This window comes from Plectrocnemia conspersa, unplaced genomic scaffold, assembly GCF_051122295.1.
Source record: "Plectrocnemia conspersa isolate PC_06_02 unplaced genomic scaffold, ASM5112229v1 ptg000010l, whole genome shotgun sequence".
Taxonomy (NCBI): domain Eukaryota; kingdom Metazoa; phylum Arthropoda; class Insecta; order Trichoptera; family Polycentropodidae; genus Plectrocnemia; species Plectrocnemia conspersa.
Window position 1 is genome coordinate 23,398,105 of NW_028277174.1, and position 19,735 is coordinate 23,417,839.

The following is a 19,735-nucleotide window of genomic DNA, read 5'->3' on the forward strand; positions in this document are numbered from 1 at the left end:
TAAATTGAAAAATATTTCAGAAATAATTCATTTTATTTATCAGGTTTACTCTCCTTATACATGCATATATCAACGAGTCTTTTTAAAGTAAGTATAAATTTCATTTATAATTATTATTTTATTAAACAATGAGGTAGATTTTTTTTTTAAATTACAAATTTCAGAGTCACGACAACCAGCGACCGGAAGCAGATACAAAACCTTCAGTGAAATGGACCGTGAGATAATATTGTAATACGCGTTAAAAGCGCCATAAACAAATCCTGTTCATGACACGGCAGAAAATATCGAAGTCTTTGTTATGCATATCGTGTTATTACATTGACAAACACACTAGTAAAATAATGCACCTCAATCTATTCGTACTTTAACGGTAAGGCAACATAAAAAAGTTTCCAGTGCGAAAATGATCGGTTAATAACAAATCCAGTTACACCGCCTAATTTTTAAAAAAGTGGGCGAGCCTATATCTCCCCCTAGTAAACCAAACAGGTGTATCAAAGCGGATACATATATCTACATTCGAATTTAGTTCTTACAGTTTCACTGTAATAATTGTAAAAAACCGTAACAAGAACCTCGAGATTCGATTGAACTTGACATGTTTTTTGTCTTGTATCTGTATGGTCATTGCTCAGCAATTTCTTAATTTAAATCTTATTTGTCTGCTGTCCAAAATATTGTATGAGATAATTATTTCTTTAGTAGTTTTTTAATTACTAAGAACATTTTTATTGGCCATCCATCTTCGCGATTTTCTTAGAAACATCTTAGACAAACTCAAACACTAATATAAATTATTTTTTTCTTTGTTTCTTGATTTTAAAAAATAATAAATTTTTGAGCGTTTCAAAATACGTAATTATTACTTGTTTTTTTAGATACAAATGTGACTAACATGCTCGTAAAATACAGTACTACCAACATGAAAAAATATGAGCTCAACCGAAAATAAATATCGATCAAAATAAAAAAAAATAGAGTGCAACTGAAGCGCTGCATTATAGCAACACTCCGATCCAGCCTGCGGTTGAATGGCGCGGTCTTCTTGACAACAACGTATTGAACAAGTCTAGAAGCTACTTTATCGATGACCGGTCAGTGCTTTGCAAATTCTTTACTTTTATAACACAATATTCATTGGATTGCGTTAAAACAAGAACGCAAGAAACAACAACCTTCATCATACCTTACCAAGATCTAAACGCGATTCATCATCATTCTTTCTTATTTATGCTAATAAAAACACAAAGTAACAGTAGCATTACTCCAATAATTAACATTGACACGAAACAACAATATCATATAATAATTAACGGCAAACACTTCCGCGGCTTTCTCAATCGAAAGGTCGGAAGTTGCGTGGAGAAAAGTGACCTCTAGATTCGCGGGTAGTTCTGATTACTCACGACATGCGTTACCGTCATAAAATATTCACCAGTAGCATGAACAAGGAATAGTCGCCAAAGACAGATCAGTTCATCGCCAACGTTCGGACGGCCAAGAGGTCCATACAGACCTCGGAACTATTTAGCAGTGAATCTCACCTAAGTCCGACCGTGAATAATACGAATAGATCTTTTTACTCTTTCCGCTTTCCGATGATGCACGTTTCGTTTTATAATCAATTTGTAAATTGGTAATTAAAGTATTTACAATAAACAAATCGGCGCGTGTGAACTTAGTTGACTTTTGTGTAATAACGATAACGGCGATCAATTTTAAAAACACATAGTGCAATTTTAAAAATACAGGGTGAGTTCACTTTTGGTGTATTGAATAATTTATATTTTTTAATAATACATTGACTGTTAAAACGCGCTTACGAGCTATTTTTCTACCATCCAATTTAACCAACATATTTTGGTTCATGTTTTGCTAAATTGTAGCAGTAATGTTACCCTTAACCCAAATTAATAATTAACCTTAAAAATGGCATATCATTAATAATTTAAAAATAATTGAAAATAAAATTAATTTCTTGTTTATTGTTTTCAACATTATAAATGTAACCTTTGTTCTTAATCTAAATAATTATTCATCAATTGATTTTGATCAGTAACATATCAGTCTGAACATACTCATACTCATAGTAATAGTAATCTCAATATATATATACATATATATTTCTAGCATCGTACATAATTAAAATACAACAGAAATATAATCTATACATGTACGTAAAATAGTATCTTTAACTTAATTATATATGTATATATTATATAACATAGTGTATATATTCCTCTACCAGTATAATTTAAGTAAAATAGGTCAGGTGTTAACCTGACCTAACCCAACCGGCAATATGTGTTTCATTACATACACGCAATGTTCTTAAGAAAAGTCCAGTATTTTTTTTTTTTAATATTTGAAGAAAATAAATTAATAAATTTTTCTCTAATTCAAAAGAAAATTATTTATAATTTTTAATCTTTGTTCTATATCTTTTTGCTGTTGTTTGATCTTCTTTATCTAAAGCATGAAGCTTGTTTAGGATAGTATCTTTAGTTATTTTTTAGATTGTAAGAAATATTAACCAGCATGTTAGAACATTGGTATAAGTCGGTGACTAATTCCTAAAAGATTTGGGTTCGAATCCCATTCAATTTTTCATTACTGTTTTTCAATTTCTATCGGATTTAGTGCTTATTAAATCATTTTAATTTCGATCGATAGATTAGGTTTTTCAATATTTTCTTCATCTTGCAGATGAATATTTAAAATATATTTGAGTAAAGTTATGCTTAGTAACATTTATTGATTGTAAGCTGTAATAGTAGTTTTTAATTAATTGAAAATATGGCATTCATTTATATTATTTTATTTTAGTCTAATGTCTCACTACATATGTATGTACATAGTAATAGAAAAATTTGTTTACCCTGTTGTAACGCATTGGGCTGTGTTTTAAAAGAAGATTTACAATAAATTGCTCCTGCCTTTTGAACTATTATCTTTTTTGTTTTTGCTGATATTTTAAATATATTTGAGTAAAGTTATGCTTAGTAACATTTATTGATTGCAAGCTGTAATAGTAGTTTTTAATTAATTGAAAATATGGCATTGATTTATATTATTTTATTTTAGTCTAATGTCTCACTACATATGTATGTACATAGTAATTGAAAAATTTGTTTACCCTGTTGTAACGCATTGGGCTGTGTTTTAAAAGAAGATTTACAATAAATTCTTCCTGCCTTTTGAACTATTATCTTTTTTGTTTTTGCTGAACGAAGTGTAAAAACTTCATTCAGTAATGGCATTGTTAAAATGTTAATCAGTAGTTTCATAACTCTGTCTCTGCGATACTAAGAAATTTCACGAGGTTATGTAAAAACTAGTATCTTATAAAATTCTGTGGAATAATATAAATATTATATGTTTTATAACATCCTAAATAATATTTAGGATATTGTGTGACCAATTGTATGAATAAGTCTGAGAGATTTTTGTTATTACGTTACTCAAAATAATAACAAAAAGGTTCATATTAAGATATATTAAGTATTAAATAAAATATACTTTAAATAGAATTTTTAATGACAATTAAAATTATCAGTAGTATAAAAAAATAGTACTATAAACATTAGATCATTTGAAAAGAAATGTCCAATTTCGCGTTAAAAGTTTGGTTTGTTTCATATTAGATATTTAACTATAATTTTAATAATTAAAATATACTACATTTACAGAAATGAAGCATATTTTTCCAACGATTTGTAAATTTTTTGAGGTTATAAAATCGACAAAAGCTATTTTAATATTCATCTGATTATTGAATTTCGCATTTCGAAGAAATAGACATAAAATATTAAAAGGGTAATATTATGTGCGGAAAAATTCGAGGAAATAACAGGGATAAGTTTTAATTTTGTAACAGTAATTAGTGAAGTATGAAGTCTTACATTTTGATGGAGCAATATCGTTCCAAATCATATTTTATGGTTACCAAACCAAACAAAAACGTACGTTTATAAGAGTGATAATGTAGTTTTACAATAATAAAAAACAATAAATGTCACACAGAAATATCAAATCCTAAACTTAATAATGTAACGTGTTTATGTAAAGCCAACAATTATAATCTTTTTAATATAGTAATGTAAAAAAATAAATGTAATAAGTACATCATACATAATATCAAAGTAATGTAGACAAAGCAATTGTGGATGGAATCATTGAAGCAACAATATCTTATGACTAGAAATTAGAATCTTTCTTTGTATTAATATATTTATTTATCAATGATTTTGATTATATATGTATATATGTATATACGTACGTCATATATACAATCGTATAATTAGATGTGTTAACATTTAATCAGTTATAATTAATTTCTTAACTTCTGCGTAAATAACGATGTTCCACCATAATCTTATTAATGTGAAAGTATATCTTTAAAAATAAAAATATATTAAATTTAATTATCTTTTCTCTTTGTCATAAAATTAAAAATAAATAATATGCTGTTTTAACCTATTTTTTTAAGTACAAATTTTATATCACAATTAATGGTCTAAATAAATTGTTACAAAATAAATTTTTTAAACTGTTTTTTTTATTTTTAAAACACAAAAACACAACTCAATGAACTTTATTCTTATAATATTAATTAGCATAAAAATAGTATTTATGTGATTTATGTTATGTACTTAATTTTTTTTACTAACTGCTAAATTCAATAACAGCTGTTCCATAAAATCGTACAAATTAAAATTAATCATTTGAACATTGATAACCTTTGCTTCTTTCTATTAAATATTAGTTGTTATATCTTATTTTGAAATCAATGAATTATGAGCTTATCTTACTTATGCCATGCGCTCAAATAACATTTTATTTGATAATTTAACTTTATTTAAATTTAAGTCATAAATAATTTAAATATCCTGTTTTTTTCCATTAATTAAGGAGCTCAAGGATATTGAAGATCTTGTATTATCACAACCAGAAATAATATCTTATGTCTGATTACTAATATTATTTTATATATATGTATATATAACATACACACATATTGAAAAAGTATTGACTACTAAAGTAGCAATCAATATAATCTGCAGATCAATAACGTAGAGCTATAAAATTATTGCTTAAATCCAGTATAATGGGTGAGTTCGAGTTCTTGCTCTTTGGTCGAGAGTAGGGTCACGATAAGTAGCGAGTTTGAACCTCTTTTGAAACTTTAATTCTACGCAACTGCAGCTCGAATTTGACAAATATTATTTCTCAGTATATTCACCTCATATATTGTCGTCTTATTTTTATTATAATAAATTTTAAGACATCCGCAATTATGGACTTGCTCAGTATACATTATTTAAATTTAAGTTAGTATATCAATGCTTTGGACTTCGACTACTTTTGTATATAAAATAATTATATTGATAATTTTGTTCATTATCTTTATTTTATTTCGTATTAAATTAATGTAATGTACTTGAAACATTAAACATACCACGATTACAACAACCTTGAAAAATGTTTACTCAACGAAATTATATTTACACCATCTCCCGGGCAATAGTGCAACTTTACTTAGCCAAAAGCTTAAAAGAAATATCAAACACTATGTGTGTAGAAAAAGTGTAAGAGACATATATCAATCCCTAGTTTTTGCTCACCGTCTCCTGGTGTATCGTGCGTGCTCATTACACCTATAATTAACAATTTCTATATTTATTATATTATTAAGAGAATAGTGATTCAATTAAAAAAATTACTTCATTGACTCCATTGAATTTACTATATGATTAATATAAATACATTTTGACTAAATCCTACTGCACCTCTTTACCGTACCTAAACGTGCTTCTATTCATAGCCTATTTGAGTGAATCAAATATATGAGATCAAGTGGTTACAACAAATGTTTAATTCACACATGTATCAAAACATCTTATAAGCCCACATTTTGAGTATATTGCAGGTCAAAAATTCTTCAGTGTATGTCGTACTGGTAATTGTGTTTTTTCTGGGAATGTATTGCTTCATTAATACTCATCTTTCATTTTTTTTGACACTATAATGCATATTATTTATTATGAAAATCTTGTTCCAATATAATATTATTAGTATGGCAATATATAAAAATAAAGGCAATAATAATAAGTAATGTAGACAAAGCAATTATGGATGAAATCATATTATTAATCAGTGATTTTGACTACATATGTACATATCAGGCGCGTACGGTGAGATACATTCCTTTTCACTCGCTCGCGTGTTAAGTGACGAGAGTGAGTAAGAGATAATGGCGTATGTTACATGCGTTCCGCACGCCCTTATCTCTCAATCCCTCTCGTCACTACGTGATATAATGTACATATACGTCATATCATTCTCGAATAATTAGAAGTGTGTATTTAATCAATTATATTAATTATTTATTGACGCTTCAGATGTATTTGCTTTCACCACAGTTAATCATTGTCAACCTAGGTATTATGTAGCTCACTCATTTTAAAACTTAAAACGCAATAAGGGGTCTTCTTAAACTATCTACTTACTCTGTGTTAATTAGCCACATCCTCGCCAAATGTTATAAGTCGTTGATGTTTTGAACGAAACTATTTTTGAAAATAACACAATTTTTTACTTATCCGTGGTTTCAGAAAATTTAATCTGAGAAGCAATTCACTAACTAAAACGTACGTTTGAAAGAGTAATATTTATCTTCACAATAAAAGAAAAGCCTAAATGTCAATGGGAAATTTCAGAAATATTGACTCTCAAATTTAATTTTGGAGATCAGACTTATACTTTATAACCTAATTTATTTAAGCTTAAAAATACAGTAAAGGATTATTAATTACATAAAATATTTTTTTCAGGGAGAGAATTGTGATGAAAATATCGTTTTTTTAAGATGAAAACTTGTGAAAACTCAAGACAAAATGCTAGTGCCTTATCTAAGTTGCTCTTTTGCTGGATGCTGCCTCTGTTCAAGGTCGGCTTCAAGAGAGACATCGAAAAGGATGACCTGGGAAAACCGTTGGAGACCGATCAGTCGCAGATGCTAGGCGATAAACTGGAAAGGTATTTTTGTATGCTAAATCGGCAATTAAGATACTGCGTCATCTGCGATGAACATATTACAATAATCTTAACAAACAATTTACAGATTGTGGTTGGAAGAAGTCAAGCTATGCAAGAAAAGCGACAGAAAGCCTAGTCTTCTGAAAACGTTGGTCAAGACTTTCATTTCCCAATACATTTTAGATGGATTCTTAGTGTTTGTGCAGTACGTCGGTTGCAAGTAAGTAATCATTGACTGTTTATTTATTTTCGTTTCTTTTCAGAAAACTTGTCCCAGTTAAGGATTTTGACCTAATTGATAAGTGAAAAAATAACAACAAACGATTATTTGCGTAGAGACGGTAAAGAATTATCTTACATAATTACTTCCTAATTACCAACATACAAAAAAGTTATCGCTTACATGCGAGCTAATGAACTTGGAATAAAATTAAAAGATAACCTCAAGAGTATAAATGTTGCACGATCAATTTAATTTGTGATTGTTCGTTATAACTTATAACGAATAAGTAGGCTATCTTTTACGCAAATGTTGTTATAATATTATTGAAAATACTGTAGTGTATAAAACAAGCTCAATTATAAGAAAGTTAGTTAACAGATGCAATATTAGCATTATAATTTATGATGCAATTTTTGTATGTCGTTTCATATAAATATTTTAAATAATACAATACAGTTATCCATAAAGAACTCGTTCTTTAATGATTTAATATTCATAAAAAAATCATTCCATAAGATTGTAAATTTTTTTTATAATTGTCGCCTTTTATCTGTCGTATATGTTTAATTCTTAAATATATTTTAACTCAACTTTAGATAATATTTTTTTATTAAAAACAAATCAAATATTCTGATAAAAATTGAACATATTAAATGAATTTTGTACAACTAGACATGAATTTTGCTTATCAATTAAATTATAAAATAATAAATAAAGATTTATTAACTACAATAATTGTTTTATTCGATGATCTTAACTTTCTGATCTTAACTTAAATCTTTATTTATTATTATAAAATAATAAATAAAGATTTATTAACTACAATTATTGTTTTATTCGATGAATAATTTTGGAATAAAATATATATATACATATGTATATAGTGATGATCAAGCTAAAGATTCATACTATTGTGTTTTTTTTGACAGTCATAGCTGATTTTTTTAAATGGTTCAACTCATTTTAGTATTTACATATATAGTGGTTTATTTACATATTTGGATTTATACAAAAAGTCCAAACATCAGAAATATTTTATATTTTTTAGATAAAAAAAATTAAGTTGAGTGCCAAGTAGAAAACAGACGTGGAAAAGGTAAATAAATGCTATGATAACTAAAGGCCAGGGCTTTGTCAGGTGTTGGCCATGAAGTTGTTTATCTCGATTATTTTATATTTTATTTATATTAAAATATAATATTAAAGTTTATTAAACGTAGTTTGATTTACAACTTTACACATAAATACGACATGTGGCTGGGCACGAATCTATAAGTGCGACAATTCAACACTTACTCTCTCTTTGACGAAATTTACTGTGTAACGGCTTTTTTGAGTCAGTTTTTGAGCTATGGTACTCGAATATTTCACTCGTTCTGGTATACCGCAGGGGTCGAATTTGAGTCCTTTCTCCTTCTTTATCAATTTTACATATGCTATAAATAAATATTTTAAAATATGTATTATATGCTGATGACCTAATGTTACAGAAAATTTGTAACACTAAGTCATAAAATAGTTTGTTTTTAAATTAGAAATATCTGAAAATGACAGAGCCAAACCTACTAAATTAAAACTTATATACCCCCTCCTACAGCCCACACACTACGAAGCGAAATACAAACGAATTCTGCGAATTTCGGCCATAGTAGATACGGTCGATGAACATTCTATTCATAAATGTTTTTTAAAGGCGTAAAATCATTTTTGTTGTTGAGAATAAGCGTCTTACTGTCTCGCATTTTGAAACAAAAATAAAGGCACATAAATTACCATGAATTTTGGAGCGGCACTAGTCACTCGGGTATGTTGAGAAAAAGTCTGTATTGCTCAAGTATATAGATTGTTTTATTCTAAGATTTTTTTTAATTTTATTCAATATAGTATAATGAATTATATGATTAAAAATTAGAATATTCATATAGTTAAAAATCGGACAAATAATTCGGATAATCGAATATTCATAAATTCGATTGAAAACCTTAATCGTGACGCAATAAAGAAAACTTGTTAGATCACAATGGTCTTAATTTAATTTAAATAAATTAATATTGTTAAAACATTAAAAAAAACAATGTGTTGATTCGACGTTTTAAATAAAACTAATAAACATATTATTCATTTGTCAATATTTTTCACTATTACAATTACTTAAAAATATAATAATTATTTTAGAAAAGTACATCATTACCAATACTATTGTTAAAATATAAATAAATAATACTGCCTTGATTCGACGCCACAGGTAACTTTAATTAAACATGTAATTAACAGTGAACTTTTTCCGTTTGCCTAAGCGCTTATAACAAACATTGTGATCCTTTTTCGTTTTTATTTATGTGTTTTAGGATGAGTTTGCTTGTCTGTTTTCGCTAAATAAAATATAATCATTAAAATATGTTGTATTGTGGGTGTTCATTAAATCCGTATTTATTATATAATTAACAGTGACTTCCTGTGTGTATCTATTATTTTATGAAAATTAATGACTATTTTACCCATTGTTTCCTCATAGGCTAACATCAGAAGTTAATAACTAAAATTTTAAAATATTTTTTTTTTAAATCATAATGTATAATTTCTTCACTTTATTAAAAAATTAGGTATTTTAATATTGTTATTAGTTCTAGGTATTGATTCATATTTAATGTAAACTATTTAATATCGCATAACATTATCTACATTCTACATATTAGCATGAAAACAGAATAAAATTTACATATGAATTAATTAAAAAATGGATTAGTCAATACTTTTTTTCACATAAGTATAAATTTCACTAAACTATGTCCTTGGCAAGAGAAATAAACCAAAATCGATCCATCTGTTACGAATTAGCTACTCATAAGGGGTGTTAACATTTTTTCCAATGACAACCAATTTAACAACTGACAGTTAATTTGAGTGCAGTTTGGTTTGCCATTTCACCATGAGTAGACTTACGCCAGAACAACGCTTGCAAATTGTGCAAATTTATTTCGAAAATCGTGATTCCGTTGGTGTGCTACGTCAATTTTACGGTCAAAATAAACCTCCATCCGAGCAAATGATTCGAATAATCGTGGATCGTTTTCGCACTACGCAAACGTAATTGATAATACGCATCCGCAGGGACGTCATACAGTGCGCATTGAAGAAGGTACAGCTGTAGAGCATAGTATTGTGGAGGACCCAAATTAATCGATTCGCCATCGTGCACAGCAATTGAAGCTGTGTCCATCCATGCAAAAAGATCTTGGTATACGAGCTTACAAGATCCAGCTCGTGCAAAAATTGAAGCCGCTTGACTTAAATGGGCTGAAAACGAGATTGCCTCTGATCCTCATTTTCGCCACAAAATTGTATTCATGAATGAGGGTCATTTTTGGTTAAATGGCTACGTCAACAAGCGAAATTCCCGCATTTGAAGTGAAAAAAATTTACAATCCATTATTATGACGCCGTTAAATCCACAAAAATTCACTATTTGGTGTACTTTTTGGGCTGATGGAATCATTGGTCCATATTTCTTCAAAAATTATGTCGGCTAGAACGTTATAGTTAACGGAGAGCGCTATTGATCCATGATTACTGATTTTTTTGATCCGCAATTGAATGGGCTTTATGTGGAAGAGCTTTGGTTTCAACAAGACGGTGCAACATGCAACACAGCGCGCGCCACAATAAATTTATTGAAGAAGACATTCGATGAGCGCATAATTTCATGAATTGCTTTCCAAGATCGTGTGCTTTACCATATTTGGATTATTTTTTGTGGGGATATGAGAAGTCGCTAGTCTACGCCGATAAACCAGAGACGATGGACGACTTGGAAGTCAACATTCGCCGCGTTATTGCCGATTTGACTTCCGACGGACTTCCAAACACCCTTTATATCAAATAATTGTTTGGAGCTGTTGATTTTTTCTATTATCTCTAAAATAAATAAATAAAATGCAACATATTCTGCACTTATCTTAGAAAGTATTGTACTTTCGATGCTATTTGATGAGTTGCTAAGTTTTTAACACAGGAAAAGATACACTCAATCGCTTAAATTTTAATTTATTCATTTTATAGGTATATTTTATAAACATTAAATTTGTATTTAAAATAGGCTAATTATATGAATAATATTTTGAAATAATAATGGACTCGTTTGAGGATAAATATATTTAAATTAATAAGAATTATTATTATTCATAAATAAATATATACTTGAAATAAATTCAAGGTATGTCAATGGGTATTCATATAATTTTAACCATGAATGTTAAAGCAAGGTAACTTTGATAGTTTAATCTTAATGTATCCATGTATGTCAATCGCATGACACAAAGTGGTTGTTTATTGTTGCAACTCAGGGTTTTAAGGGTTAATAATTTACTTTATCTTGTATAAAATTTGTAAAATATAAATTTATGTATATTATCATTTCAGAACATTCCAACCACTTCTGCTGGCGATGCTTCTAAGCGAACTAGGACAAGAAGGTGCCTGGTTAAATAAGGATAGAGCAGGCCTTTTAGCAACTGCCTTAATATCTTTATCACTATTTGGAGTATTTCTGCAACACCACACCACGCTTCGTCAACAGCAGCTGGGAATGCGACTTCGTATCTCTTGCTGTTCGTTGGTTTACAGAAAAGTATTATTCGTTTTGTATTAGCATATTCATACACGATGACGTATTATTATATTTTCATTTAATTGCTCAATAATATCATAAAATTAACTTAACACAGCTAATGATAACCCTGCAGTTATGAAATCGAGAAACAAACATTTAATGCAATGTTATTTATTATTTTCAGATATTAAAGTTGAATACGTGCACTCTAAATCGTATCACAGCCGGCCAAATTGTAAATATGATGTCCAATGATGTGAACAGATTCGATTCTGTGCTCAAATTCTTGCACGTGCTATGGGTGGCGCCTTTACAGATGATACTATGCTTCTATCTGTATAACAAAAGAGTGAGCTCTTTGACTTTCATTGGAATCCTATTCGTAATGTTACCCACAGTTCCTATTCAGAGTAATATTTCTAATTTTTAAATATTTTTATCATAAATTTGAGGAACAGATTCATATATGTTTTTCTATAGGCTTGATAAGTAAATTCTTGGGCGTCTTTCGCTTGAAGATTGCCAGAAGGACTGATGAAAGAGTAAAGAAAATGAACGAAATCGTTTGTGGGATACAGGTGAGTCTTCTTCAAATCTATCTGCTTACTTTTTTCAGTAAAGTATCTAATACATTATATTTATTTTCAGACGATAAAGATGTACGCTTGGGAAGAACCTTTCGAAGAAGCAGTGACTCACGCTAGAAACAACGAGATCAAATATCTTACCTTTGCCTCATACTTGAGAGGCATAAATGCTAGCTTTTTGATGTTTACAGAAAGAGCTTCTTTATATGTTACTTTATTGAGCCACGTGTATTTGGGACTTGATGTTACTGCACCAACGGTGAGTACCTCTTCGTATTTAGCTAATTCGATTGAGTACACTTTTTAAACGAGAACCTGTTAAATCAAATACAACTTTGGCTATAATAATGTGATAATCTTTACATATTTTAGTAGGTAGCTTAAACTATTATTCTGGTATAATTCTTAGTAATATATATATAAATAAAAATCGCAGTTTCATTGAATCGCTTAGAGAAAGCGACCTATTATGTTTATTTGCCGTTATTTCGTTTTTATATTATACATTTTTTTAATATTATGTAAACATTTCATAGATGAAGGTCAAAGATTGAATATAATTTTATTGGATTCGCAAAAAGTGAATTAGCAAAACAGTTAGTTAATTACAAAGGTCATGCTATCAAAGATATTTTAAACGGCTCAGTGATAAAGGATATAGAAATCATAAACAACAACAAAACCAACGTCTAATCTTTATTTATTTAGTCATTACAATAAATTAATACTAAACAATAATGTGTCAATGCAACTCTTTCAACGAACAACCAATCACACATTGATAGCACGTGATGATCACGCTGACTCTTAAAAGTAAAGGGGTTGGAAGAAAGTAAACTAGTCACCCTGAAAGGCGTAGTTTTGCATCAAATGTCATTTAATTCATAACAAACAGTGAAAATAAGTAATAAAAAGTGGAACTCTCATACTGCAAAATCAAAGCAACATAAAACAGACCAAAAACACTAAGATCGGACACTAAAAATTTGGGCTCATATATACTGAACTATTTTTCGATGAGTCAACGCTTTCTATATTTCTTAGGAAAGCAATTTTGGGTGGTTCTGAGAAACGTCGTTATCTCATTTAGCGAACGGTCGCCAAAAGAGCTTTTATAGTATATTTTAAAGAGTAAAATTTGTCAAAAAATCTTCTCTGTCTATATCTGATATCCTATCAACTAATAAGAAATATTTATAAATGGTAAGTTTATGGATTTCACAATTATAATTAAATGTGGACTAAACATCACTACTTTAGTTATTCTCTTCAGGGTAAAAAGATGTAATTAACTTATAGAATGAATTAATTCTGTGTATTTTTTGTGCTCACTACTTTATACTTATATTGCAACTTGCAACAATCTTGTTGTTTATTAGTGACAAATAGTGTTTAAATAAATATTATATATTTCTAGGTCTATTCCTTATCTCAGTTCTACAACATGCTTCAAACTATGCTTACGTTTGTCTATCCACACGCGATAACATCTTCTGTAGAATGCTTAGTGAGCGTTCAAAGAATAGAAGAGTTCCTTCTCTTAGAAGAAAAAGAGCCGTCGATGATTTTTGAAAGTTTCACAATCCACAAAAACATTCAGACGAGTTTATCAATCAAGAGAAATTCTGATTACATATATAAAATCGGTAGTGGAGTTCCTAAGACTCTGTCCGAAGAAGGTATTTTTAATAAATGTAAGCACCCTTCGTCATTAGATAGTAAATTAACCCTACATTCATTTGTGGTGTGCCTTTGTATATTTATATAAATTCTGAATAATTAAATACATATTTGTTACACTAAAGCGTTTGAAGAGTGCGGAAAAGATTCAATGAACGAAATCAACGATAACAATTTGCTATACGTGCCTGAAGATCTACCTGTGGTTGAAATGAACAGCGTTACTGCCTCTTGGACCAATACGATGAAAGAAGATGAAGCTACTCTCAAGAACATATCTATCAAATTCGAAAAAGGAAAACTATATGCGATAATTGGAACTATTGGTTCAGGAAAAGTATGTTTCAATATAATAAAATCTTTTAGCATACTTCCTATCTTAAGACTAAATTATATAATATTTCAGACTACTCTTCTACAATTGATATTGAAAGAAGTTACTTCAACCAAAGGATCCGTTAATGTCAACGGCGATCTTTCCTATGCTTGTCAAGAACCTTGGTTATTTGTAGCGACAGTCAGAGAGAATATACTCTTTGGTTTGCCATATGAGCAGAAGCGATACAAACAAGTATTTATCAATGTTTTTATTTATGTATTCAGTTAGATAAAGTTTGTGTTGAATATTTTAGATAGTTCGAGTATGTGCTTTGGAGAAAGATTTCAGTCAACTGCCTCAAGGAGATCATACGTTGGTTGGAGAAAGAGGTGTGTCTTTATCTGGTGGACAAAAGGCAAGAATCAATCTGGCAAGAACTATCTATAGACGGGTATGTATTTATAGATTTAAGAGAAGCTATTATATTCTCATGATATATAAAATGCATAACTTTCAGGCAGATCTATACTTATTAGATGATCCTCTATCTGGCGTAGATATGCCAGTAGGAAACTATATTTACAAAGAATGTTTTATGAATTATTTAAAAAATAAAACTCGAGTCATCATAACGCACAATCTGCACTATCTAAAATCTGCTGATGTTATAATCATCTTAAATAATGTAGGCATAATAATATTTTATCTATAATAAAATAACTGGAAATATTTTAAGTACATTTTATGATCAAAGGGTGTCATTGAGAATAAAGGTAGTTATGAAGATCTAGTCAATTCAGGGCAAAATCTAGAAGAATGCATTAATACTATTGATAACCAAGCAACTGCTGATGATTTTGATACTACGCTATTAACACCAACTAACAGCATTAGACAATTATCGAGAAAAATATCGATTACTGTAAGTATATGATGTTTTTTAGTATATCTGATTTCTTCTATTCATCTAATGCTTAAAATGATTTTTTCAGTCAATAAAATCTGAGTTTGATGATGAAGAAGTAATATCTAACAAACAAGAAGAGGAAGAAAAGGTTTCAGGAATCATGCATTGGAGTGTGTATTGGAAGTATTGGAGTTCTGGCGGTAGACCTTGTTTGTTTGTGACAATGGTGCTAATTATGATGGTCAGTCACATGGTAGCAAGTTCTACAGACTATTGGGTCACTTACTGGACAAATCAAAACTCAGTAAACGAAAATGCCGCAAAACTTAATTTTACAGAAACTGAACATTTGGTATCTAATAAGACTTCTAGGAATCTTTCGGGATTTCTGAGAGAGTTCATAGGGCCTTTGAACAACTGGGAGTACATATATATTTACAGCGGATTAGTAGGGCTATGCGTAACTTTGAGCATAACAAGTTGCATTCTGTTCTATTTTTCTTGTATGAACTCCTCTTCGGGTCTTCATAAATTGATGTTCCAATCGATTCTCAGAGCTCCGATGAAATTCTTCGACACGAATCCATCGGGTAGAATCTTGAACAGATTCTCAAAAGATTTGGGTAACATTGATGAACTGCTGCCTAAAGACATGCTGGAAGCATTGCAGATAGTATTGTTCATGATGAGTGCTTTGTTGATGGTTGTGATCACAAATGTATGGCTTCTAGGTGCCATTTTTGTGTTAATCCTAATATTTTTTATGCTATTGATCATATACTTAAGAACGGCTCAAGATATAAAGAGATTAGAAGGAATAAGTAAGCTTATTTTTATAAAAAAATACTTCTCAACTACAATATAAAATAACACTATGCATATTTTAGCTCGAAGTCCAGTTTTTTCACACACTTGTGCAACAATCAAAGGAATATCTACTATAAGATCATCAAATTCTCAGAAACAGCTATCAGATGAATTTGACGCCCATCAAGTAAATATCTTCTAAGTTAATACAAGACATATATAAACATGTTTAATTGTTCATCTCATTTTAGGATATACATACAGCATCGTGGTACCAATTTCTTGCCAGTAGAGTTACTCTAGGATTTTGGTTGGATATTACAGGAATTATGTTTGTAGCTTGCGTCACATTCTCTTTCATATACTTCAAAAACGGTGTGCATATTATATTAGTACGTATTATACTAAAATCATATTTTATTCAATGTTTTTTTTTAATTTAAAGATGGGTCACTATCTGGAGATATAGGTTTAGCTATATCTCAATCATTGATGTTAACTTCAACGTTAAGATTTGGCGTTCAACAGTTAACAGATGTAGTTTCGCATTTCACTAGTTGTGAAAGAATATTACAATATACTGATATCGAGAAAGAAAATTCGACAGGGGATAGGGGTTAGTTACTATATTTATTTAAATATGTGAAATATAGGAACTTAATTTTTATTTTTATTTTACAGACGTTCCTCCGAAAAAGTGGCCAAGAATTGGCAACATCGAATTTAAAAATATTTCTTTAACGTATGGCGAAAATCAGAAACCAGTTTTAGAAAACTTTAGTATTAGAATCAAAGGAGGATGGAAAGTAGGCATCGTAGGAAGAACTGGTGCCGGAAAATCGTCGTTAATAGCAGCACTGTTTCGATTGGCAAAAATAGAAGGATCAATAACCATTGATGATTTAGAAATTGAAGACATATCGTTGAAGGTATTATTATTCAATTATTACATACTAATTAAATTTAAAAAAATCTTAATACACCGTGGGCCATAAAGATCTCCCACATTTTAAAGAGGTATAAAAAATAAAAATAAAGTTATTTTAAAAAAAAATTCATAAATTTCTGAAAGGTACATTAAAAACAGTTTTGCTTAAATGTGTTTTTAAAATCATATTAGATACATGGTGACCGTCATTAGCAATTTATTATTGAAAGATTTATCGAAATTTCTCCATTACTTACTGGTTATCTCTGGTAAAAAAAAAGTATATATTTTATGTCTGATCCTTACTCAAAAGATGTTTCAAAAGCTTTTTCATTATGTATCCCCAACGAATCCATCAATATGGAAGTGAGTCTCTTCGCTACTTAGAAGAACAGCTGCAGCGAAAACTTGTGGCTTTGTGGCATGATCTCTTTCACTTAATTTTTGAGTCATCATTTATTAAGAATGTAGTTTAAAAGATAGACTTGATATCTCCAATGACATGGCATGCTTAAGAGTAGAATGTCTTCATGATTTCTGAATGAATGCCCTTACTGCTTTTACATTTTCTGGCGTTCTAGTATTTTTTTCTTCAGTATTGATGCAGTTGCCTGAAGAGTAAAATCCCTAGCAAAATCGTTTTCTTGTCTAATATAAATGCATTTTGATGTACAAACGTATAATGACAACCGTTCGTTACCACATAACCGTTCTCATAATACACTTGAACAACAAAGAAAACGACAGAGAGTTTCCCTTACCTCTTTACCCCCAACTACAGTGCTCCCTCAAAATATATATATATGATCTTTATGTCCCATATACAGTAAAGGTTTTAAAAAACACTGCATGTTTAAATACATATACAAAGGGATTAGCTCTTAAGCAAAATTGTATTTTATCCAAATTGCTAGATAGTACCATTTTTATAAAATTACAAATAAATCGTGTATCACTTGCAATATGAATCGATCAGCACATTTTTTTATCGAGACCGATCTTGATTTTAAACTTTTAAAAACATTTGTGAGGACTAAAAAGCCAACGATATACTACTATTGAACAAATAGAACAACAACTCATTAATACAATATAATATTGCAACATCTTTGGACAACAGGAAAATGAGGCTCATAAAATGAATGGGTCACAGAGGCGGATGTTATCCGAATAAAAAACTTGATATTATTGCACAAACGGAATTTTAGGAGACGTATATAAAAGGACCGGTTCCAGTACTCAAAATCAGTAGAACGCAAGCCTTAAATTACGAATAAAATAGTTTATCTATGTAATATATTTTATTTATTACTGCAAAAAAATTATAAACTTACAAAAAAATTCATAGTAGCTATCGAAGTTAGAATATGGTTTTATATGGGATATAGAAGGGTACGAATAATATGGAATTAATATTAATCGATACATTAATTTATAGGAATTAAGAAGCAAGATTTCGATCATTCCTCAAGAACCTATCTTGTTTTCTGCTTCTATAAGATACAATTTAGATCCGTATAATCAATATGACGATGCATCTCTTTGGAATGCTTTAGAATCTGTACGTAAACGATTTTTATAAATAATTTTATGTATTAAATTACGATAATCAATATTTTTTATTATTTAGGTATATTTAAAAGACTCAATACGATCTTTGGATTATCAAATTTCTGAAGGAGGCACTAACTTTAGTTTGGGTCAGCGACAGTTACTCTGTTTAGCTAGAGCAATTTTAAAAAATAATAAAATTTTAGTATTAGATGAAGCAACTGCCAGTATGGATCAGCAGTAAGTATTTATTATTATTTTCATTTAATTTATATATTTTATTAATATTATATTATTTCCAGAACGGATAATTTCATACAGCAGATCATAAGAGAAAAATTCTCTGAATGTACTGTTTTAACAATAGCGCACAGATTAAACACCATTATGGATGCTGACAGGGTGTTAGTGATGGGCGGAGGAAAGTGCTTAGAGTTTAATTACCCCTACTTATTACTGCAAAATAGGGAATCAAATCTTAATTCAATGGTAGAAGAAACTGGATCCTATATGTCAGCGTCTCTTTATTCTTTAGCAAAAGAGCATTATAAGAAGATAATGTTGAAAGAGAGATCTCAAAATGTTCATTCGAAAGATGACGAGAGTATATCTTATGGCAGCATGTCGGACGAATGACACGATTAATTTTAATTACGCTAAATATTTATTAATGACTCAGTGTGATCAGTGTGCATGGAATACACTATTATGTATCGTCATCGAAATTATTAATTATAATTGTATGTATATAAATAAATTATATTTGAATGTATGAGATTTATAAAAAATAATATTTTATTATTAAATAAAAGACTGAAATTTAAATATTTTTATTACTTAAAAATATTTAATATAAATCCCCTACTAATCCCCTACTCTTTAATCCCTTTTTATTATATGCTAAAATATATTTATATTACTAGGTAGGTATTTTTGAACGTTATTTCGCACTTTGATAATATGTGATAGAGCACCCAATTATGCAATAAATTATTTAAATATGATTTCAATAAATAAAGATGTTTTTCAAATATAAATTATAAAAATATGTGCCAAATGCATACAAATGATTTTCTTGATGAT

General features: G+C 29.3%; 1 protein-coding gene across 1 annotated transcript; it reads left to right on the forward strand.

The window, feature by feature from the left end:
* The first annotated feature begins 1,458 nt into the window (after nt 1-1,458).
* Nucleotides 1,459-19,420, forward strand: LOC148231073 (ATP-binding cassette sub-family C member 4-like). The gene is made up of 21 exons (XM_088193932.1): nt 1,459-1,755; nt 6,837-7,041; nt 7,127-7,261; nt 11,684-11,891; nt 12,058-12,283; nt 12,354-12,451; nt 12,522-12,719; nt 13,878-14,154; nt 14,266-14,477; nt 14,547-14,711; nt 14,773-14,910; nt 14,977-15,144; nt 15,214-15,381; nt 15,452-16,187; nt 16,254-16,360; nt 16,425-16,548; nt 16,619-16,789; nt 16,855-17,102; nt 18,540-18,662; nt 18,732-18,892; nt 18,955-19,420. The coding sequence occupies exons 2-21, from the start codon at nt 6,872-6,874 to the stop codon at nt 19,286-19,288; spliced, it is 4,167 nt and encodes a 1,388-aa protein (XP_088050058.1). The 5' UTR covers nt 1,459-1,755; nt 6,837-6,871; the 3' UTR covers nt 19,289-19,420.
* Nucleotides 19,421-19,735: the final 315 nt, after the last annotated feature.

Bases quoted from the DNA above. Each gene is read 5' to 3' on its own strand.
- LOC148231073 (XM_088193932.1), top strand. From the start codon at position 6,872: ATGAAAACTTGTGAAAACTCAAGACAAAATGCTAGTGCCTTATCTAAG. The intron at 14,712-14,772 runs GTATTTATCAAT...TGAATATTTTAG, and splicing joins AGCAGAAGCGATACAAACAA to ATAGTTCGAGTATGTGCTTT. The intron at 16,188-16,253 runs GTAAGCTTATTT...TGCATATTTTAG, and splicing joins AAAGAGATTAGAAGGAATAA to CTCGAAGTCCAGTTTTTTCA.